At 39.1% G+C, this 22,958-nt stretch overlaps 1 protein-coding gene across 2 annotated transcripts in view; it reads right to left on the bottom strand.

Moving 5' to 3' along the window:
* Positions 1–22,958, bottom strand: part of strbp (spermatid perinuclear RNA binding protein) — a 103,579-nt gene that overhangs the window by 31,834 nt on the left and 48,787 nt on the right. For both annotated transcript variants that reach the window (XM_026174137.1, XM_026174136.1), the window contains exon 3: positions 13,591–13,770. In XM_026174137.1, the coding sequence (XP_026029922.1) occupies positions 13,591–13,593 (3 nt within the window). In that variant the 5' untranslated portion in view covers positions 13,594–13,770. The remainder of the gene's footprint in view (positions 1–13,590; positions 13,771–22,958) is intronic.

Below are 22,958 nucleotides of genomic sequence, written 5' to 3'. Positions count from 1 at the left end.
TCAAAACGAGGGTGCACTGTTAGCCTTTGAAGTCATTTCCATAGCTTAGTACTGCAAAATCAACAGTAAAAAACTCTAAAGGATGTTTGCAGTTTAGTACTGTAATTTGCATGTATTTGTGGGAAAATTCCATGAGATTACATTATTTTTACGGTAACTCACCGTACTCATGGAAACAGCTGTAAAAACAGCAAATGTAACAATTGGTGATGTTACTGAGATTATACTATTACACCATCCGGATTTCTGTTGTTTTCTACTGTAGATCTAAGAGTAATTACTTAAATCCTCATTCAGAGTTTATTACTATAAAATGTGATTCACTGTGAAAGTAGTATAACATATAAACTACAATATACAGCATCATTTTTAACTTAAGGAGTAAGTTGCAGCCACACTAAAATTTAATTCCTTGAGCTGAATGGAACCTCATATATTAATAAATGTATTTGTTTAGTCAAACAATGTGAAACATTAGTAATACTATTAATTAATAGTATACTTGTAAGGTTAGTATTGTGATAGAGTCGAGTATATTTTAATTATACTCTTGTAGACATTATGACATTGTGCTAGTACAATTATGGTGAACAAAAAGTACATCTAAAAGTTAATTTCAAGAATACTGTTATGTACTAAAACGGGGGCCAATATAGTCCCAAGAAGCATTATTAGTATACGTACTAGGTAAGGTATACTTGGAAAATATAATTGAAGTATACTTATTTTTTGTATGGCCAGCAACAAGTACTAATGGCTACATTTAGAGTAATGTTTAAAAATGACTTAATTTAGCAGGGTGTTCCTTTTTTTCTCTTCTTATTCTTTCTGGACCTTCATTTGTTTTGTATAAGGTGGTACTTTTTAAGACACCTCTGCCTAACTACAGTGAACTAACCTAATAATATGCTCTGGTCGTCATTTTACACAAGTTAAGGTGTCACATCCATGAAACCTACACCACTAACCAGCATCAGTTCTACAACTTCACTCTCAAAATTAATAAATCCTGGGACAAGCAGAAACTGTATTTTTAGCGATGCATTTTGTTGCAGGCCAGACTGCTATGAAATGCACTCTCCTAAAGAAATAATTCCTTTGTAGCACCACTTGGTCTTGGTTCAGAAGAGATGTCCTGATATATGTGATAATGTAACACATTATCACAGTTTAGCGCGTTGGGTTGTGTTTTTAAAGCGATTGTTACGTTTTTAAAGCTTTTTAATGCGACAGGTGCGATAGCCGACACCACACCTTCACCTGACGTACAACGTGACGTATGGCGCACACATCAGGTATTCACTTTCTAAACAACAATGGGGATAGAAAATATTGCTCGAGGTGGTTAATGCTCCTTTCGCTGGTTGCCAACCACCATTAAATAACAACAAGAAGAAAATATTGATCTGCTTCTCTTAGTTTTGCACGTTTAAGCCGCAATTCAGACTCAAACAAAGCTGCAAAGCAGGAGAACAACATGGCCATCAACTATTCTGTGCCACAGATCCAGTTCGCTGCAGCACAGAGTGATGATGAGATAGTTAACATGTGCAAAAGTAGTCAGAGGTAACTGGATGTTCAATCGGGTTAAATGCAAGGTTGATTGGATTATATCTGAAGATCATATGCTATTCGTGATAACTCTGCTAGACTCCAAATTGCTCGTCCATGCGGGAGTATCTCAAAATTAAATGAAACCACTTAACACTTCTTCCCTAAAACGGACTGACATGGGACACATTAAAGTTGGATCGGAACCAGCTAATCAGTCTGAAGGTAAGTGTTTTTTTCACTTATTCGAGAGAAGTCCGAAATGCGTTCTTATTACTGTTTGTTTTGACTTTTAAGCTACCCTACCATGATATTTTCATTCAAATGCTAAGACAAAATGTCAATATCTATGAATGTGGAGACTTAAAAGACTAGTTAGGTAATAGTTTATTTATTTATTTAGGATTTATGAGACTTAAAAGAAACTTGGACGTTTGCAACAGGTGAATTGGTGAACTACCGAGGTTGCACCCAAATGCTTAAAGCTGTTAGCTGGTCAGTGTTTTCAGGTGTGCACTGTTCTCTTGTCGGCACACGTTTTCTGTTTATTGAAGCCTTTTGTGAATAATTTTGATCATGTAAAAACTGGGAATTGGTACCTATTCACAATACTCTTATTTTTTGCATATGTCATTCAGGAAAGCTAATTGGTCACTGAAGTCTTTGCAACTATGTGTATTTCTAAATTTTGTGGCTTCATTGCACGCAAATTTATATTGTTCAGTTTGCATGTTAAAAGCCTGCCAAGCACCCCAAGGCTGATTGTGCTTGGTAAGAAGTCATTTATGAAATCGAGCTAATTAGACCATATTAAAATTTCTGTTTGGCACAGGAGCTTTTCGTGGACACAGGTATCCAGTCTCTGTTTTGTTAGCTCAAATTTCTGTAATTTCCTTTATAAACCAAGGTTGTTGGACATGTGTCTCAGTGACTCCAGCAAAGTAACAATATCAAATTTCACATTACATATTACTGATCAACATAGTAGTCTAGCTACACCAACAGCAAAAATACTGAAGTCAATACTGTAAAGTTTAACAGCAGCACAAACTATAAACTCCAAAATAACCATACAGTTGATTCATCTCCGGTGATTTAACTGAGCTGACTCTTTGTTAGGTGTGTTTAATAACCCTTTAAGACCTACCATAGAACCAAGTCCGCCAGAGCTTATATTATATTTTTACATGGTGTGGTGCCATTTTTGGGAGCATTTCAAGTTACTATACATCAATACAACAATTATAGCCCAGATTTTAATAAAATGTATTCATTAAGTACATAGTAATTACATAAATTGCAAAAAAGTGCAATAAACTACAAAAAAAGAGAAAATCGTTTTTGCTTTTTTAACATATATTTCTAGTTAGAGAAATTTAAGACTCAAAACTGTAAATACAAAAAAGTTGCATAAAATAGTTTCCTACCACAGGAAATTTATTTTGAGTGTCTTCATAGTTTTATTTTTGAAATACACCAATTTTTATATACTGCAGGAAAAACGAAAATAAATATTATACTGCAAATTTGCAAAAAAGCAGCACATGCATCAAAATACACTATTTCCAGCAGTGCAATATGAGTCCTAAGCATCCCAGAAAAGACACAGAAAGTCATAAAGTCAAATATAACTTTTAAAAACACCAGTATAGGCCCATGAGGCCCTGATGGTAAAAAAAAACTACATTTCCGCAAAAATGACGTCACTTCCGGTTTCGGGCAGGTAATGGCGGACATGCAAAAGTTCGCGCTGACGTCTATTCCAACGTAGGAAGTGTTCTGAACAGCTGATCGGATCGGCAATGCGTGTTTCTGGAATATTATGTTTTTGTTGCTGCAAGTGCTTTTTATGCAGTTTTTGCAAAGCTTTATGTGGAAGGAAAGCTGATGGCATAAGATGTAAGTACAACTCCTCCGATTTCATATGCAAAAAAAATTATTGCGCTAGCTTACGTGGTTGCAGAGCTACCGGGATTTAAAAATAGTTACGCAAAACAGAGCGTGCCCGCTCTGACCGGCTCTAAAGGGTTAATGGGCAGAATAATTCCCAATTATGTACAATTATAATATGTACTTATGGACTTATGTACATAAGACCATTAATAATTAACTGTACATAGCTATTTGCTTTATGACTATCTAGACAGTGTGCAGAAGTGAAGTATTGAAATTATTTTATGTTGCATAATGACAACATGTTGCCCCTATACATTTAAGGACAAAGTTCAATGACGGCCACCTGCTGGATGGTGAGTGCAGAGGGGCATGTAATTGTTGAGCTGGACAAAGAGAACACCTTTGCTGATGCAATGTCAGTCTTCTTTGGTAATTCTATGTATTGAACCTGGAATACCAGAAGTCAGCGTGTGCGAGGTTTTTTGTAAGGATAAACCCTGAAGAGGGAACAAAATGTACCTCCAAGGTTGGGACAAGCAGAAAGACTGGGACCACTGTGTGAAGCGAAAGGTTGTTCACATTAACCCTCGTCACTGTCGCCAGTGAGATACCGTAAAAAAGGCTACGGTGCGTTACCATAATTTGTCCAAGAGTATTATACCACACCAGCAAAAAACGGTATCATCCTGCAGAACGGTAAGCTACCGTAACACGGCGTCACGGTATGACGCTGGCAACAGTGACGCCAGTATGTTACCGTAAAGTGGCGATGAAAAGTCTAACAGTGTGCTGTTAGTAAGCTGTAAAGCTGACCTGCTTATCTCCAAGACCCACATTTTCCTTTAGGCTTTTGACACAGCAAGCAACAATTGGAAAACATTTTCTCCTCAAAACAAAAAAACCCTTGAAAGTTGAAAGTTGCCCACAAATTTTTAATAACATTCCATTTAGTGCAATTTACCTTAACACAGATTTCTGTGTATGGTTGTTACCAACTACAGATGGCTGAATATCAATAATAATTTAATCTAACATGAAAGCCAGTGAATGTATCAAACTGATGTGGGGGCAATATCCTGGCACACAAACAAATTACCATCAAAAGACTAAAATATGGAACATATTAGGGAAGCTATGGGGATTCATAACTAAAGATTATTTTAAATAAACAAAAACAGAGTGATGTACCATACTGTTCAGAAGTTTTCTCTATGTCCTGCCTGATGTTTGCATTTGGATTTGTGAGCTTTTCCCTCAATTTGAAGGTGTTCTTTATTCACTGTAGTCTGTTGACAAATTACATTGGAAGTATGGTTCTTAAATGGATATCATCCTTTCTGTATACTTCTCTCATACATTTTAAAACTAATATTCAAAAAATTGCTATAATATTCTTTAGAATATATTACTGATATTGTCAAAAATGCCACAAACAGGCAGACGGATATTAAACAAATAATATATACACTCTAAATATAGGAAGCAGCTGCAAGAAGGTATATTACAAGAGTATGTGTGTGGAAGCTTATGTCTGACAGGTGTGCTGACCTGTCACAGAAAGAAGAGTTTAATATTCAGAATTATGATATCATATTCTTTGGAATATCTGTCAAAAATGTCATGGACTTATATCATGGGTGCTGTAAAAATGATGCAAAATAATGGTAAAAACACCAGTACTTAGGGTGTTGTCTGGCTCACGTGGTTGAGCAGGTGCCACTAAAGAGGCCCGTGTCTGAGTCCACCCCAGACTGCATGCCATGCTCCCTGCTTTTTTGTCTGCTTTCTGATTAAAAGAAGCCTGATAAACCCCACTAATGTTTCAACTTATTTATAATGTGCTGGTCAACTTCAAAATCAGCATACCTTTTCCTCAAACAATCAAGATTGCTCAGTAGGAAATTGTATATAAACTTTAAACAATTTGAAAAGCACTGCTTATATTTAACAAAACATCCCAACTTTGCTAAGGTGCTTTAATACTAAATAGTCCAATTTGTATTTCAACTGCTGACACTCTTTCAATAGAGCGAGTGAGCTAAAGCCATTAACAAAATGCCGAACCAACACTGCAGCCTTACAGCCTCTGCAGCTCAGTATAACGAATGTCACAAGAACATTTAGCAGGGTTACACACTCCAGTCACAGTGAATTGCTAACAGTCTGGAAAGACAAACTGGTGGAGTAAATTAAGACAGCTTTAAAGAATATACCACCAATAAAAACCATGATATCATATCTTAATTTGGAGTACCGAGGCTTAAACGGCCAGGCTGAATTTTTGAATTCAGTCATTTTGGTGTGGTTTCAACTGCTGTCTTCTCAGGTTATGGGTATAAGTTATCTAAGTTATCTGTGAGATGGCCCCATTGGTGGGACACAGACAGCCAGGTGACGTAGCAAGACATACCAAAAAAAGGTCTGAGAAGCAGGCTTAGTCAACACAGTACTATAATGTAGAAACAGCTGTTTAACAAACAGAACACATGAACAATTTTTATCAATTAAAATTTCTCTTATTTCTCTGAATTAATTTGTGACCAAATGAAAAAAAATGTAAGAACTGCAGGTTGCAAAAAAATAAAAAGTATTGATTGTCTTTATAAAAAAAATAAAACCAAAACAGTTTTGTTACTTAAGAGAGAATGATTGTACCTGCTGTGAGAGTATTTTTGTGTACCTAAAGTGCAGTGACTACCACATATTGTGTCTTCTCAGAACAGTGTTTAACAGACCGACGGTTGCAAACTTTATGAGCTGTTGCTAATGGAAGCTTCTGCAGCCATAAACCAAATTGCGAGGAGAGTGTCTGTATCTATGTATGTGAGCAAGAACTACTCGACCTGCAAGGGCGGGGGAGTTGTTACCCAGCTGCTCTGATCACCAAGTAAATCAGAGTAGTTAAATAGGGCTCACTGTAAAGAATCAACCCCCTGAGTCAGTGTGTACTGACATGATGTTGTAGACATTTAGTGAGATGATCAGTATGCTGAATGAGTTTAGAGATTTCTCAGTTTCACAGGTGATTTTGGAACGTTTTGATCAATATTCTTTTGCATTGGCAGGTTGATGATGTACCATCAGTCTGTTAGGGATAACCGAGATAAACCTGACTGCTATATAAATTAGAGGTCAATTGGATAGTATGCTTCCCAGTCCTGCGAGCATGTGTGCGTATCACACATGATAATTAAAACACGAGGATCATGATCTCGATATCTGCAACAGCCCCCAGTGTCAAAATCAGTTTGTGTCCAATATCAGCACATAATGTTTTGGTATGCATTTTAATGGCAGTTGGAAAATAAAGTCAGTATATAAACAAAAGCTTACTGGGTATTAGAACGTATTGGTTATTATTATGAATCTCAGGACTGTTCTCGCAGACGTTCAGGTTTAGAGACGTTCAGGTCTCTCTCACTGTTATTGTTAATTGGAACGTGTAATGCAGCTGTTACTAAGCCGTGTCTGCTACTAATGATCTCTGGTGACTGTTTTTGTTTAGGGGTCGTTAACCTCCTAGGACCTGGCATCCACACATGTGGACACCGCATTTTGGGTTATTTAGACCAAAATACTTAATTTTGCTCTACAAGGGCCTGATATCCACTTACGAGGACATTATACTGCTACTGTTCTATTGAAAATTTTAAAAAATATCCTCATATATGGCTCTCATTTTTCTTAGAAACAAGAATCAGGTAAAAAAAAAAAATCTGGTAATTCTTTGTTTTTACATTCATCAGGTCCCAATCAGCCCAAATATCAAAGAAAAATTACAAATGCATGCTGTGGAAGGGTCCGTGTCTTAGGAGGTTAATGCCAGACATGATATAGTAAGGGTGTGATGAAAATTGAATCATGTACTATATTAACACAGTTTAAACATAACTTTACCGTTTAACTACAAAGACCATACCACCAGAGCTCTCACATTATGGATGAGAATTGGGAGCTGATTCCTGACAGTCTGTCCCATCAAAGCATGCCTCCAAGCTTATGATGGCATATTTTTGTGGCACAATCCAAAGGAGGAACATCAAATTCACTGGGTGGCACTGGTATACAGTGGGGCAAAAAAGTATTTAGTCAGCCACCAATTGTGCAAGTTCCCCCACCTAAAATGATGACAGAGGTCAGTAATTTGCACCAGAGGTACACTTCAACTGTGAGAGACAGAATGTGAAAAAAAAATCCATGAGTCCACATGGTAGGATTTGTAAAGAATTTATTCGTAAATCAGGGTGGAAAATAAGTATTTGGTCAATAACAAAAATACAACTCAATACTTTGTAACATAACCTTTGTTGGCAATAACAGAGGTCAAATGTTTACTATAGGTCTTTACCAGGTTTGCACACACAGTAGCTGGTATTTTGGCCCATTCCTCCATGCAGATCTTCTCGAGAGCAGTGATGTTTTGGGGCTGTCGCCGAGCAACACGGACTTTCAACTCCCGCCACAGATTTTCTATGGGGTTGAGGTCTGGAGACTGGCTAGGCCACTCCAGGACTTTCAAATGCTTCTTACGGAGCCACTCCTTTGTTGCCCGGGCGGTGTGTTTTGGATCTTTGTCATGTTGGAAGACCCAGCCTCGTTTCATCTTCAAAGTTCTCACTGATGGAAGGAGGTTTTGGCTCAAAATCTCACGATACATGGCCCCATTCATTCTGTCCTTAACACGGATCAGTCGTCCTGTCCCCTTGGCAGAAAAACAGCCCCATAGCATGATGTTTCCACCCCCATGCTTCACAGTAGGTATGGTGTTCTTGGGATGCAACTCAGTATTCTTCTTTCTCCAAACACGACGAGTTGAGTTTATACCAAAAAGTTCTACTTTGGTTTCATCTGACCACATGACATTCTCCCAATCCTCTGCTGTATCATCCATGTGCTCTCTGGCAAACTTCAGACGGGCCTGGACATGCACTGGCTTCAGCAGCGGAACACGTCTGGCACTGCGGGATTTGATTCCCTGCCGTTGTAGTGTGTTACTGATGGTGACCTTTGTTACTTTGGTCCCAGCTCTCTGCAGGTCATTCACCAGGTCCCCCCGTGTGGTTCTGGGATCTTTGCTCACCGTTCTCATGATCATTTTGACCCCACGGGATGAGATCTTGCGTGGAGCCCCAGATGGAGGGAGATTATCAGTGGTCTTGTATGTCTTCCATTTTCTGATGATTGCTCCCACAGTTGATTTTTTCACACCAAGCTGCTTGCCTATTGTAGATTCACTCTTCCCAGTCTGGTGCAGGTCTACAATACTTTTCCTGGTGTCCTTCGAAAGCTCTTTGGTCTTGGCCATGGCGGAGTTTGGAGTCTGACTGTTTGAGGCTGTGGACAGGTGTCTTTTATACAGATGATGAGTTCAAACAGGTGCCATTCATACAGGTAACGAGTGGGGGACAGAAAAGCTTCGTACAGAAGACGTTACAGGTCTGTGAGAGCCAGAGATTTTCCTTGTTTGAGGTGACCAAATACTTATTTTCCACCCTGATTTACGAATAAATTCTTTACAAATCCTACCATGTGGATTCATGGATTTTTTTTTCACATTCTGTCTCTCACAGTTGAAGTGTACCTCTGGTGCAAATTACTGACCTCTGTCATCATTTTAAGTGGGGGAACTTGCACAATCGGTGGCTGACTAAATACTTTTTTGCCCCACTGTAACTACCCAAGCCTATCAAGCATCCAAAATAACTAAGATTGTGAAGTAAACTTTTACCTGGCATTCTTTCCTGAAAACTGAATTAGAAACATGCAGATTTTTAATAGTTAAATCCTAACTGTCTGCAAACCACCAGCACACACCATGCTGTGTATGTGTGTACACATATACCTTCATATGCCATTGTAGCATGAAGCTTTTAGACCACACACTTACCAATTACACTCCATTTCAAGCTCTGGTGAAGCTAACCAGCTGGCAGCCCGATGTTACATAACTGCATTACACAGCATTTACAGCTTAATGTTTACTCTGTTAGCATGCAGATACACCGATGCAAGACAATTTAGTATATGTCACAGCAAAAATCCAACAAATATTTAATACTCGCATCACACTTTAAATTTGGATGAAGTACGCACATGAAACCCACACAATCACATCGAATGCAGTGTGTTTGACACACACACACACACACACACACACACACACACACACACACACACACACACACACACACACACACACACATTACTTTCATTACTTCCATCCATCACCACTCATTCAGTCCCTAATGGTCTGCAATAAAACCATTTGAGTTCAAGGTGTTGCAGCCAGGCACGCACCCTGCCAGTAGCAGCTAATTCACACAAGAGGCATCAGATTCTGATGTCTTTCCTCTCCATTACTGCCAGTCTCTTTTAGGCTCCCCCTGACTTATCCTGTCTCTCTGTAGCCATATGCTATAAATTATGTGACCCAATGCCAAGGACAAGACTTGGTGGAGCAATATTAGTTGCATTGGGAAGGAGATGGGGATACATTTATAGCCAATTTTTTTTTCAGTGTACTTCATGTGTGTGTTTGCTCACACGGGTGGGGTGGGGTGGGGGGGGGGGGGGTGGGGGGGGTGGGTGGGGGGGGTTTGATGAGATGTGTGCTTTTCCTTTTAATAAGGCATGTGCCTGACATGATATGTGAGTGCTCAGCACACAGAACTAGGTAACGTGAGGAGAGACTATGAGATAAGGGAGAAAAGAGGACCAAACAAAGAAAACAAAAGTGACACATCTGCAGGAGATGGAGGGAGGTCAGAAAATAAGGATTTTAATATTTTCACCAGGCTACAGAGGAAACAAAGGTTTGTATGTACTGTAGCTGACAACACAGGCCACGGTGAAGCTACTCTAAAACCCAGAAAAACAAATCACCACCTATAAATATCTGGGAAAAAACAAATCAGAAGTGGTGCTTGTGAAAATGTCACATGTCTTTAACACCACATGAAACCATGAAGAGTCAAAGGAGATAAAGAGCTGTCACAATAGAGGCCTTGAGTGAAGGGACAACAAATACTAAAAAAACAAACATCTCGGTGCCTCCTCTGCAACAACTACAGCCTAGGGGAGATTGCATTAAAAATTCAGCCTGTGATTTATCTGCACTCTGCTTGGCACGCTGGCCTGCCACACTCCTCTATTCTGTTTTATTGTTCACTCCCTTTTCCTCGCAGTTTTTCAAATTACGCACACATGGTCACAATAGCAGGGTACACATACATCAAAATATATAAACAAAAATCACACTCCATGCTGCAGCAAAATATCAAATAGGTACTTCATAGCAAGCATCTCAAGAGTTCTGATAAACATGGGATGAAATGGGAAATGGAGACTACTATAAAACCTTATGGCGTGTTAAGCATGCCATTAATATTATCAAATGTGCTTCAGCCAGGATGACATTCATCTAATTTATCTAAAGCCTGGTGTAATCAGTCAAGTTTATTTATCCCCCCAATCCGAAACTACAGTACCCACCCTACTTTGTGATAAAGGATTGGATTCTTTTTTTTTAATCTCTGTCCTTTGCTCCTGGTAATGTGTCAGCATGGCTTATAGGTTTATTGCTTGCCTGTAAAATATAATGACCTGGGTGCTTAAAGCAAACGAACTGACACTGCACTGTTTTGGGGGCACACTTACATAGTATTAAATAATGGCATATCTGCACATGAAAATATACCAGAATATTGTGTATAAAAAACAAATAACATGAGATTATGTCACTTTGAAAAACATAAAAATCATACAAACTTTAATTTAGTTTCATATGCTTACTATTAAATGTAAAAAAAACAAATGAACAAATAGTGCTTCACATTTCAGATTCGAAAGTGCACTCCCCAGAAATGAAGGAATTAACAAATAACGTACAAGGACACAACTAGGGCCTCAATCCCACACACCTAGAGACTGGTTGGTGACTGGTAACCACCGGTTGCTAGGGAAAAATGAGTATTTATCGACTGGTTACTAGTGTTAGGGTGCCTGGGTCATCGACCCAGTGTTTTGCGGTTTTGGTTCTTTGATTTTGTTCATTTCATTATATTATGGGTTATAGGTTTATTCTTAGTTTAGGTTTTCTATGTGGGTTTTGTTAGAGTTTTAGTGTTCTGGTTTTCTGTCTGTGATCCATAGTTGCTGCCTCCCCTGTCTGCTGTATCCCCGTGTCAGGTCTGCGTGTCTGTGCTATGTTTCCTGTTTTACTTTGAAGGTCCATGTCTTATGCTAATGTGTCTGGTATTGCTTCCTTTGCCTCGTTTGGCCTGAGTTGCCCCAGCTGTGTTTCCCTCCTGTTTCCCATTTCCTGATTGCTCCCTCTGTGTATTTAAGCCTTTTGTTTCTCTGTGTCCGTGTTGTGCTCTACCCTTATCTACCCTCATTCATGCTGCGTGTTCTGGCTGCATGGCTGCGTTTATTCTTTGTATTTTGAAGTTTGTTACTTTGAGTTCGGCATTAAAGCTGTTTTTTTGAGTTTACGTTGTCTCCGGAGTGTGCACTTTGCGTCCTTTTCCTGCCTGCACACAGCCATTTCATAACAACTAGGGATTGCTGGAGGTTGCTGGTAATGCCAAACGATAAGGTGATAGCTCCATTCATTTAGAGCTAGAGACAGATCACTGATCCACTGGCAACTATCGGCTGCAAGGAAAAAATGCAAATTTTTTATTGTCAAATCCTAGATGAATGAAAGCCACCACCATAAACCAGACCACATACTTTCCATTTCATGCTTTTTTCAACTAGCAATAGCCAGCAGCCTCTTTCAACCTGTTGCCAAGGGAATACACAACCAGTCTCTAGCCCTGTATGAGTGGGACCTAAACATTAAGTTAGACAAATACAGAATAAGGAACCACAAACAAAGTTTTGGGCAGGTGTATTTATCAAATCCAGAAAACTCAGAGGTTGAAGAAGCTGTTTGTGTACTTTCTGTTTTAATACAGTGACACCCTTGCCAAGGTCAGTATTTGCTGCATCACCAAAACTCGGGATTAATCACAGTACTGTTTTTGCAACACAAGCATGCACTGGTCGTATTAAGCTTGGTTATTTATGAGCTCAGTCATGTGACCTCTTCTGTAACGTCCAACCTCAGCACCTTCAGTAACATCTTGTTTTCTTTCCATTTCTATCAATCATTCATGATTATCCTCCCTAGCACCTTTTCCCTTTCTTCCTTCTTTATTTCCCTTCTCCCTGCTCTACAAACCACTCTTCCACTTACTTTGTTTTTGTCCTCATTTTTCCTCCATTCTCCTCTTGTTCTAGTTTTTAATAATTCATCTTATGCTCTACTCCCCTCCCCCCTCAGGGGTACAGCTCCCACTGTCACAGGCCAAGACCATTAATCAATCCCTTCTCTCACTTGTGCTCTACCTCTACCTCTCTCAGGCTCTTAACCTTCCTTTTCTACCCCACTTTTTTGCTTGCAACATCCTTTATACTTTTCATGTCTCATGCCCCTGTCCCTGATTTATGTTTTTATGGTCTTATCTGCTTCCACTTGTCATCCTCTCCCTCTTCTATTCTCTTTGATCTGTTCAGCCAACCTCTCCTCCTCCTAAACAACATGGTAGTTCTTCTTATGGCATCTTTTTCCTTGTGTAACATCTCTCTCACTTGTGCCTTTGCTTATGTAAGGAACGAACCTCAAATCTACGCCTCATTCAGCATGTCAGCAAGTGACTGCGCACTGGTGTAATAGTGTAGAACAAGTATTATGAAAATATAAAAAAGAACAAATCTGCAAAGTTACAAGAATGTCATCTAGAAAATGCCAAACGATGATTAAACCTTCATTTTTCTCTCTTTCTGTTAATCACCACCCATCTTTTCCTTGACTCTTCTTCATTTTTATAACTTCATTTTCCTCTTCCAATCCCTTCTCCTCTTTTCCCAACAATAATGATTAAGTTCAAATTTTCTACTACACACTCAAAAACTCCTGTCAGCACAATCTATTATCAAGTATCTCTCTATCTCTGACACACACTCTCTGTTGTCATGTCTAGTACAACTTATCTTACATCATACAATCTGAAGAAGTCCTTTCTCTACTGCCGATAATGCACTAGCACAGCCACACACACACAAGCCTCCAGCACTTACAGACACAGAGTCTATTACCATGCCTGCAGGAGGAGTGGTCACTTGTTTCCTTCCTGCTGACGGTCACTTCTGGAGTTGCCGGGCACGTGGTGGGGTGCAGAAGCAAGGTTACCGGTCAGGATGTTGATGCCACGTTGCTTCCGCTCCTCATGTGCTCTTCTTCTTTAACTCTGGCTGCCACTCTACAATAGGGAAGTTCTGATAGATGGAGAAAAAAGAAGAAGGAGAAAAGGATGAAAGTTTGATCACAAGAGGATGTGTGACAGATGAATTGCAACGCCATTTCTTCTCAGACACAAAATAAAAACAATCAAAAAACAGATTAATTATGACTGCATGCTTACCACACATACTCGCATCTGCAACCTACATCTGTCTAAGCCAGCTGAACTCACTTGCACTCACTCGCTCTCTGTCTCTCACTCACATGTACACAGTCCTGTCAGCAGGGGTGCAAGGTCTGTCCTTGTGTAAAAGATCTGACAGATTGGCTGATTGGCGGAGCTAGGCATGTGGACACAAACACAGGGACACGCACGCACAGGCCTTCATTCATTTTTCATCAGCTGGCTGGAGTCCGAGGGTGGGAGATGTATTACAAACATGTGCTTGTTTTCATACGCTGGTTACACGCATCACACGCTCTCCTTGATTCATACATGTATGCAAACCAGTCGACTCTTCTATAAGATGCTCTTTATTGTCTTTATCTATAAAAAGACATGGCTGCATTGTGTCACTAGATTCAGCGTAGTGCGATATTTGAAACCACTTTATAAGCGGATACGATGCCAAAACTGTGTGAAAAATGACTTTGGGACTTCTGCTTTATCCTAAAGTAGTGAGTTTCAGTTCACTGCAGGTTGAACAACAAAGAGGGAGAAACCTTTTTAAAAAAGAAGAGGTTGACAAAGCTCAGAAGTGGACCTAAAAATGTAAAAATCTATTTCAATTTATACAGTGTTTAGGGCTTGGTGAAGCAGGTTGTTATGTTGCAGAGCATGTCTTCCAAAAACTGTGACAGTAATGATTCTTCTAACCTTATCTCTTCCTGGCTTTTAATACTTTCAGAGAAATAAAAACAGAAGTGACAGTAAAGAAATACTGAAAAGAAAAGACGTAGAGAATCTGCAGAAACTCAGAACACACAAGAACAAACAAATGACAAATGATTCAACAGCTGCTCAATAGCTGTCCTTTATGGTTTTCTAAAGCTTTTATAATCACTTCATGACTATAAAAAGTAAATCAAAGCGACTACTACCTTAGCTCATCTTATGGCTAAATATCCCGTGTTTCTATGAAAACGCAGGCCAGTTTTATCAGCATGGAGCAAGCTGAGGTGAACAGATACACAACGTTCCTATTCACAAAATGAAATGTCAACAGTATCACTAGTGACAGTACACAGGCGCATCTGGCCACACTCAACCCAAAGCAATGACATTTACAGAGCTGTGCATGTCTGAATGTGCTCACACAAACTGGCTGCTCAAAGCCCTGCCAGACTCAGGGGACTCAAGTTCACGCCGGTGCAGGACAGTCCACCTCTATTCCTTCACTACATTTTTTATATGAATACAAAAACAAAAATGCTGCAAACAAGATCTTTGTTATGACTTACACAACAGAGAACAAACAGCACTTGAAAATAAGAAAAATAAAACAGTAAAAAAAATAACGGGTTGCAGCTGCAACCCTCGCAGTTTATCTTCAAATAAAATGCTTACATTTTTTTTCCCAAAATGTTGACAGATGTTAAAATTAAAAGCAATAAAGTAAAGCTGACTTCTGATCTGAGGACTAAAAGTGCAGGAAATCTAAAAAGGCAGCCAACATTAATACTAAACGGGTCTCATCACTAGATTTGGTTTTGATTGAGAAACTCAATCTGAGATATCAGATTTTGCAGGGATATGGAAAACAATGCAGTAAGATACAAACCAAGACAAAATGAAATCAGCTGATATTATCAGTCGATACTGACCTATTATGTATATATGAGAAATGATATCAAGGTCTTCCTATTGCAATATGAAAGCCTTTTTGTTTTTCATTGAGATAGTGTAATAAACAAAATATTCTTGTCGTAATTTGGAAACAGTGCGCAGAGTGTCTTCATTGTTGAAAATACTACTCTGAAGCACATGGAGCAGACTCGCAGACACTAAAGGCACCAAAGGGTTCTAGTTGGGTGAAGTCAGGGGGCAGAGAGCATAAACACACTTGTTATTTTTCAATCCCTCCTGGCTTAGACCTGCTGGGGGATTAAACTGTGGTGATGTTGTAGCCTCTGAGAAAAGTGAGTGAGACCCACGAAGAATGAGAACAAGAGAGGAGAAAAAGAGAAAAGCGTACAAGATGCAGTGAACAGCTTGAGAAAAATGACAGAATTGGAATTGGCCGTGTATAGGAGCATGTAGAACAGAGAGAATGGCTAAAAGGAGGAAAGTGGTAAACTATGGGATAAGTATAAAGTGGTGCAAGATGACAGGGGAATCGGATAAACAACAACTCCAGATATTGAGCTGGCCCCTCAGGCGAACAGACTCTACCAGAAGCAGCAGCTCATTTTCTCTCCAGCTCTCCTTCTCTGAGCCACTGGCCGCTGGCCTAACTATTACCTCCTCAATACACCTGGCAGCAGCTGCAGCAGCAGCAGCGCCTGTGTCTGCACACTTGTGTTTTGCCAGTTAACTTACAGCCAGTGCTAGTCGCTGGAGGGAGCGAGGGAGATGAGTCTTCTTCCAACATGCCTTGGCCACTTAGGACTGTATGCACATGATAATAGAGCACACAAACACAGGAAAATAGAATCACCCTGCCAAGAAGCTTAATAACAAAGTGCCAGTCCCCATTTGATTCTCATTACCAGAACAATTCTGTAATAAACAACCCCATCAGTCCCCTCTCTTTTACTTCTCTCTCATGGCAGTTTCCTTCTCATTTTTCTTTAATTAAAATCAAGTGTACAGTGATGAAAAACACAGTAGGATAAATAATCTAAAATATGATCTAAACCTAATATTAAAGAAGACTGAAAATGCTTGAAAAAGGACTGATTCTTCCCTTTAACAACATGTGGTCTGCTGTGTGCACAACCTCCTCTGTCTTCCACTGGGAGCTAGGGTGTCTAAGTAGACCAGGTTTTCACATGAATGGCTGTGTGCTGCCTGGACAAACTATATCCGCCTGTTTGTTTATAAAGTCTCCTGTGGTGCTGGACTCACACTGACCAATTATTACATTTTTCCTCTGCATCCACCCTCCATCTCTTTTTGTACACCCCTGCCCCCACTTGCTTCATCTTCCCTCTTATTCACACCATGCTGGTGGGTCATTAACACGTGATTGTGTGTTACTCTCCTGAGAAGGGCGGTGGGGTTGGGGACTGGCAGGGGCTTTACCTCATTAATGCTGGCTAGCAGTGGCTCATGGACATTAGCATGTGCACACACAGACATGGATATATCTGCAAATGGCACACACACACACATACACAGGCATACTTGCAGAAATGATCTCAGTTTCATTCCAGTTACTGAATATATTCATCCCAGAAGTTTATGCATAGGGGAAAACACATCTGTAATATGCCCTTCCTTCTCCAAGAGTTTGTGACTACATCCATACAGAGAAGAAAGGAATAATGCAGAGGATAAGAAACAATGGACGAGGACAGACAGAAAAATGAAGGCAAAATAGCAGGGAGATTCGGAATTAGCTGAGATGGCTCTGAGTAGCAATTTACACCTTTCTCATCTGATAACCATCAAATGTGATGAACGGTGGAATAGTCAGACTGAAGGGAGGGAGACGATTGACAAAAGACAGAGTGTGCTAATTAGCGTTGGCAGAGCTAATTTTCACAATGTATTCCCTTTCAGAGTTTAGTTTTTGTTTAGTATTTGCAATCAGATGAGAAGACCTTTAGGGCATTCTCTTCTAATATAAAATATGTCAATATTGTGTCCAATTATATCCAACTTTGATATTTGATATTTCTGGCATTTTTAACAATATTGGTCCAACGAGCTCTACGGGAGGACAACGATCAGCTAATCTGCGATAGGGACAGGATCAATGCAATTTTCAAGCTGTTCTAAAGCGTCATCTAGCTCTGTGACCAAAGACAGATATTTTAAACAGCCAGTGTTTTGGGGACACGCATGTCGTGGTAACTATTCAACATATAGAGAAACCCACACCACTATTTTTACTTCACTCTGCTCTAATTCTTAGAACCCAGCCAAACCAGTTAGTGGGGGTTGTTAGCCATCAATGTCGACCTAAAATGATGTTAACATCAGGCAGATAAGTGGGTCTCTAGTGATTATTTAGGGGAATTTGAATGATCTCCCCCATGGAAATCAGTTAAAGTGGAGCTAATGTGACACTGATGATGGAAACTGAGTGGAACCAGCTGACAATTCTGTCTGATATCTGAGTAGATATTAGCATATATTACAAAACAAACAAATGTTTTGTTGTCAACAAATATTTTGAAATGAGAAAAGTGCATTTTGCTTATGTTGAGAAAGTTGCAGAGAACTCCTAGATTACTGATTCGACATGAAAAACATGCGACTATAAGTAAAGAAGTTGCGGTGCCTTTGCTGCATGTCTTCCTCTGCTGTCTTTCTTGTCCACTTTTTACCTTTAAAAATATAGTTTTTAAATATAATATCAGCATTAGGGAGCGTTGCATTCTTCAAGTAAAGCCCTGGCTCGTCTCTCCGCTTTCATTAAATAAATTTAGAGTTCTGATTGAACGCTGCCGGTGCCAGTGCCAGCTGGGGACGTCCTCAAACGATGAGAGCTATTAGTAAAAAGAAAGTATGCCGACTTTCAATTCCAAGATTTCACATATCAAGGCATGAACAAAAAATCACCTATTTCTTGAAATCAGTTAAATAGAATCTCAAATGTACAACAGATGAAATATTAAACCATGTCAATATTTATTTATCAGAAATAGAAAAGCTGCAGAAGCAGTATATACTGTAGCTAACTATATCCCATGATCCAATAGCTTGTAGAACTACATCTAGCAGCATTAGATGTGAATTAAAATAAAGTAATCATATTTTGTATGACTATATGATTAGGGATGGGAATGTAACGCGTAGTCTATTTAATGTTTTGTGTAATATGTGTAATACATTATTTTTTGAGTAACAACCCCAACACTAATCACAACAAAAAGTTCAGAAATACCTCTAACATGAACAAATAATAGGAATATCTAAGATATACTGCTTAGCGATGTTGGTGACACTCAAAGACGAGCCAGTGAGAACCCAATGAGAATCCATAACAGAACGAATAAGGAATTGAATCATTAAATGATATCAATAATTGGACTGGAATCGCTGAATTCTTATCACTTCCCATCCCTATATATCAGTCTCTCACATTGTTTTAAGTGCATGACTTTAACATTTACCATGTTAACTGAGAACTGTAGAGTCTGAGATGTAGCTCTTAGGTTTTTTTTTCAATTTCTCTGAGCATCGCATGATCTGACCTTGGGTTGTCTTGAATTTTTTGTTTTTGTAAATAATCTTTGTCACTGTAGAACGGTGGACATCAAACTGTTTGGAAATGATCTCACAACACTTCCCAGATTGATGGGCAGCAACTTTTTAAAAATCACTCCTGATGACCTTTGCCCTTGACACACACCTGAATGCTTCAGACCAGCAAACTGACAAAAAAATCTGCTTTTAAAGAGGTGCTCACACTTGCTGATGATCAATTAATCAAGTGCATCTGATTATCAGATTGCTAACTTGAATTGACGGTTTTGAGATTAATCTATGCATTTGTGAGATAAAAGATGCTGCACGGTATGAGAAAAAGCTACAACTTAATGTAGGAAGATTGCTGTTGCTTGTCATACCCTTTTTTTCTAAACAAACACATAAACTCCAGTAAGGCAGACCTGCAATCAGGCTAATCTCTTCGGGAAAATGAGCAGGTATAAATAAGAATGGTGTTTCTGGAAGCTAAGACTACGTTATTTTAAGTTAAACTGTTGATTTTTCTCTCCCATAACTATTTGCAAGGCGTAGTATTTTAGGTCTCATGAATACTTTCCTCACCAACACGGTTTCCCACATATCTCCTTTAAATAAAACAGGTACACAGGCACTCAAACACCTGAAAGGCTGCTCGGGTACCTGAATAGCCAGTGTGTTATATCATTATTGATGTGTGGATATCTCGAGGGTGACTGATGCCATAATGTTTGCATCTGGGAAAACATCTGCAAATGCGTGTGTTAATTAGTTAGACAAACATGCCACACAGAAACCAGCACACAAAAATAGCGCAAGACGTGGGTCCAGGCGGTGTATAATATTCAGAATAAATTCAGAATCACGCACCAAAGCCATGTCTCTAAGCACCTTTGTTGAGATGAAGCATGCACAGTGTAAATAGGTGCTAGCTCACTGAGACGTCTGTTTACTCGGTCTATTTCTCGACTGCAGTGAGACAGCAGGGCAGATAGATCCAGACACAAATGGACAGACAGAAACACAGAAAGCGTGACAGTGAGATGCACATGGAGAGCTGTGGTAGAGAAGAGGGAAGGGGGTTTTTGACAGCAAAGGAGATAACATAGAGAAGCGGTGGCATGCTCAAAGGAGACACTAATGAGTGTGTTGTCTTTCTAAAAACATAAAAATGCACATCTGAATTTTGATGTCCTTTTTTTCCATTTATGTTCCACCTCCAACCTTAGCATCTAATTTCTTGAATAAATTATTTTGATTTCCCAAGTTCATTGGATTACTTCTTATCTTTATTCTCTCGAGAAAGCATCTTTAATACCTTCATATCTCACACAGCAGATTAGACTATAGAATGACTATAAGTTGATTCTTCAAATATGCTGACCAAAATCGAAGTATTAACTCAAGTATAATCAGGCCTGTGTAAGTCAGAGCTGAGGGCCTTATTTTACTGCTACAATAAAAACTCTGTGAACAAAGATTTGTTGATTGCTGTGATTGTTGACTTTTAAAGTACAGAATGGTAAGGACAACCTGCCAGGTGTATGGTTTTATTAAAGTCATCAAGGCAAACAACCACTGGAAGCATTATGAATATGTCAACAAAGAATGATGCTTAGACAAAGACTAAATAGCTCAAGTAAACAGCATTCAGCCTCAGGCTATAGGAGATTCTCCTTCCCATAATGAACTATGAGTTTCCTTCTATAAACACTCGATGATTTCCTTCTCAGACATGACGTTGCATTTTGTGCTGTGTGCATTTAAAAAGAAGAGATGAAGAAAAGGACAGCGACAGAAACCAGGATGCAAAAACTGTCACACTTCAGGAAAATTAATGTTCCTTTGATATACCAAAAAAACACATACATGGGATGAAAGACACTTCAAAGGAAACCCTCTTTATTTAGGCCCATTGTCTTCATTATGACTAGAGAAGGTTTATTGGTGCTACTGTGGAGGGTGCGATCATCGTGCTCTGCAGACATGTCAACTGGTTGCTTTTGCATTTTCTTTTTTACCATCTATCGGTGGGAGAAACAACCTTCAACCACTCATTAACATTGCACAGTCTGTCCACTAGACAGATAATCAAGACTTTCTTCACTGACAGGTCATTTTTGCTGCTGTTGTTTTCACCTTGTGTGTGAGTATGTGTGTGACTTTGTCATCATAGCAAACTGTGGTTCTGGTGAATGTTGGGGTTATTACTCCAAATGCTAATCTATTAGATATTATTTTGAAAAAAAACAAACAGCAATGGTGTTCTTACTAATTTACTCCCCTAAAGAAATGAGTTAATTGCACTACTAGTTACAGACTTTTTCATTAGGATCCACTTGGACTGAGATGCACTGTCACAGGAAAGAAACTGTCCACAAACTGGCACAGTTGACACATACACATACTTCCCTTTACTTATTTAGCCGACAGCAAAGCTTATGAAAGCTAGATTTTATTGTAGAAACAGTTATGCTATGAGACTCACTGCTCATCACTGCTTTTATTAGCAGCTGCTCGGCTACAGTCACACATATCCCAGTGGGTCTGGGGTTTGTCGCTACTAGCTTTGTTTTATCTTTGAGTCGATGTTTTGTTAGGAGGAGTGGATTGTCGTTTCTGGCAGCTGTGTTCTTGACCTTTCGTGTAATAACAATTAATGTATACATCCACTCCTTAATTATTATAGCTCTGCTATTATTGAAGTGTTGGAGGAAAAGGGCATGTTTTGATTCTTTTTCTATCTGTTAATTGTACAGATAATTCAATAAATTATGTAATCTCAGTAATGACACAACTGTTTATGCAATTAGTGAATTTAGCACTGTGTTATATTGCTGTTTTGCAGAAACTGTAACATGATTATAGTAATCCATTAAATTGGAACTGCTGGGGACACTTGCTGTACTAGGAAATAACATATAATACTTTTATATGTACTTTTGGCAGGTGTTGTGTCTGTGATTGGACACAGTCTTTTTTTTTTTTCTTGTCAATTCCATTCAAATCACACTGCTAACTTTGGGAACTTCACATTGAGTGTAATTAAGAGTCATGCCAACTGCAAATTGCAGCATGGAAACAGTGCCAAGGAGGAACCCATTAATACTATGACCCTCAATCCAGTCACCAAAATGGAGAGCACTGTACAGTGCACAGTATTTTATTAAGATTAGTTTTACACCTGAGAATCATTGTGCCACAGCTACTTTCAACTAGACTCTAATCAAATGTTTGGTGGGTGTTGGTTTTATACTTCCATCGAATTGTTGTGATATTATTTTCCACGGAAATTAATTTGTAGACTAAACCTTTAATTGTTTTATTTGATTTTAATGAAAAGAGTTTTAATATTTGTATTTTCAGAAATGACAGACTAGCAAACATATTGAGGTAAATGTTTATTGACATGTATTGACTTACAACCCATGTTGTAAGTCATGCCAACAACCCATGTTGTAAGTCAGGGGTCCCCAATCCCAGTCCATGAGGGCCTGCAGGTTTTAGATGTGCCCTTGATCCATCACAGCTGATTTAAATGGAGAAAATACCTTCTCAACATGTCTTGAAGTTCTCCAGAGGCCTGGTTATGAACTAATCATTTGATTCAGGTATGTTGACCCAGGGCAGGGTGAGACCTAAAACTTGCAGGGACACCAGCCCTCGTGGACTGGGATTAGGGACCCCTGTTGTAAGTCATCTAAATGACACGTTTACTAGACACACAAAGCACACATACAAATAGTCATGGATACACAAACAATTACTTCACCTACTAACTCGCCTGATTTTCTGAATTCCCTGCTGATTTCACCTGATCTGTTCATTTTACCCGAGCTTTTCTTCTCCTCTTCTATGTTGGCTGCT

Source organism: Astatotilapia calliptera, chromosome 7, assembly GCF_900246225.1.
Source record: "Astatotilapia calliptera chromosome 7, fAstCal1.2, whole genome shotgun sequence".
NCBI lineage: Eukaryota > Metazoa > Chordata > Actinopteri > Cichliformes > Cichlidae > Astatotilapia > Astatotilapia calliptera.
Note: the sequence above shows the minus strand (reverse complement) of the source record. Positions and strands in the feature narration are given on the sequence as shown.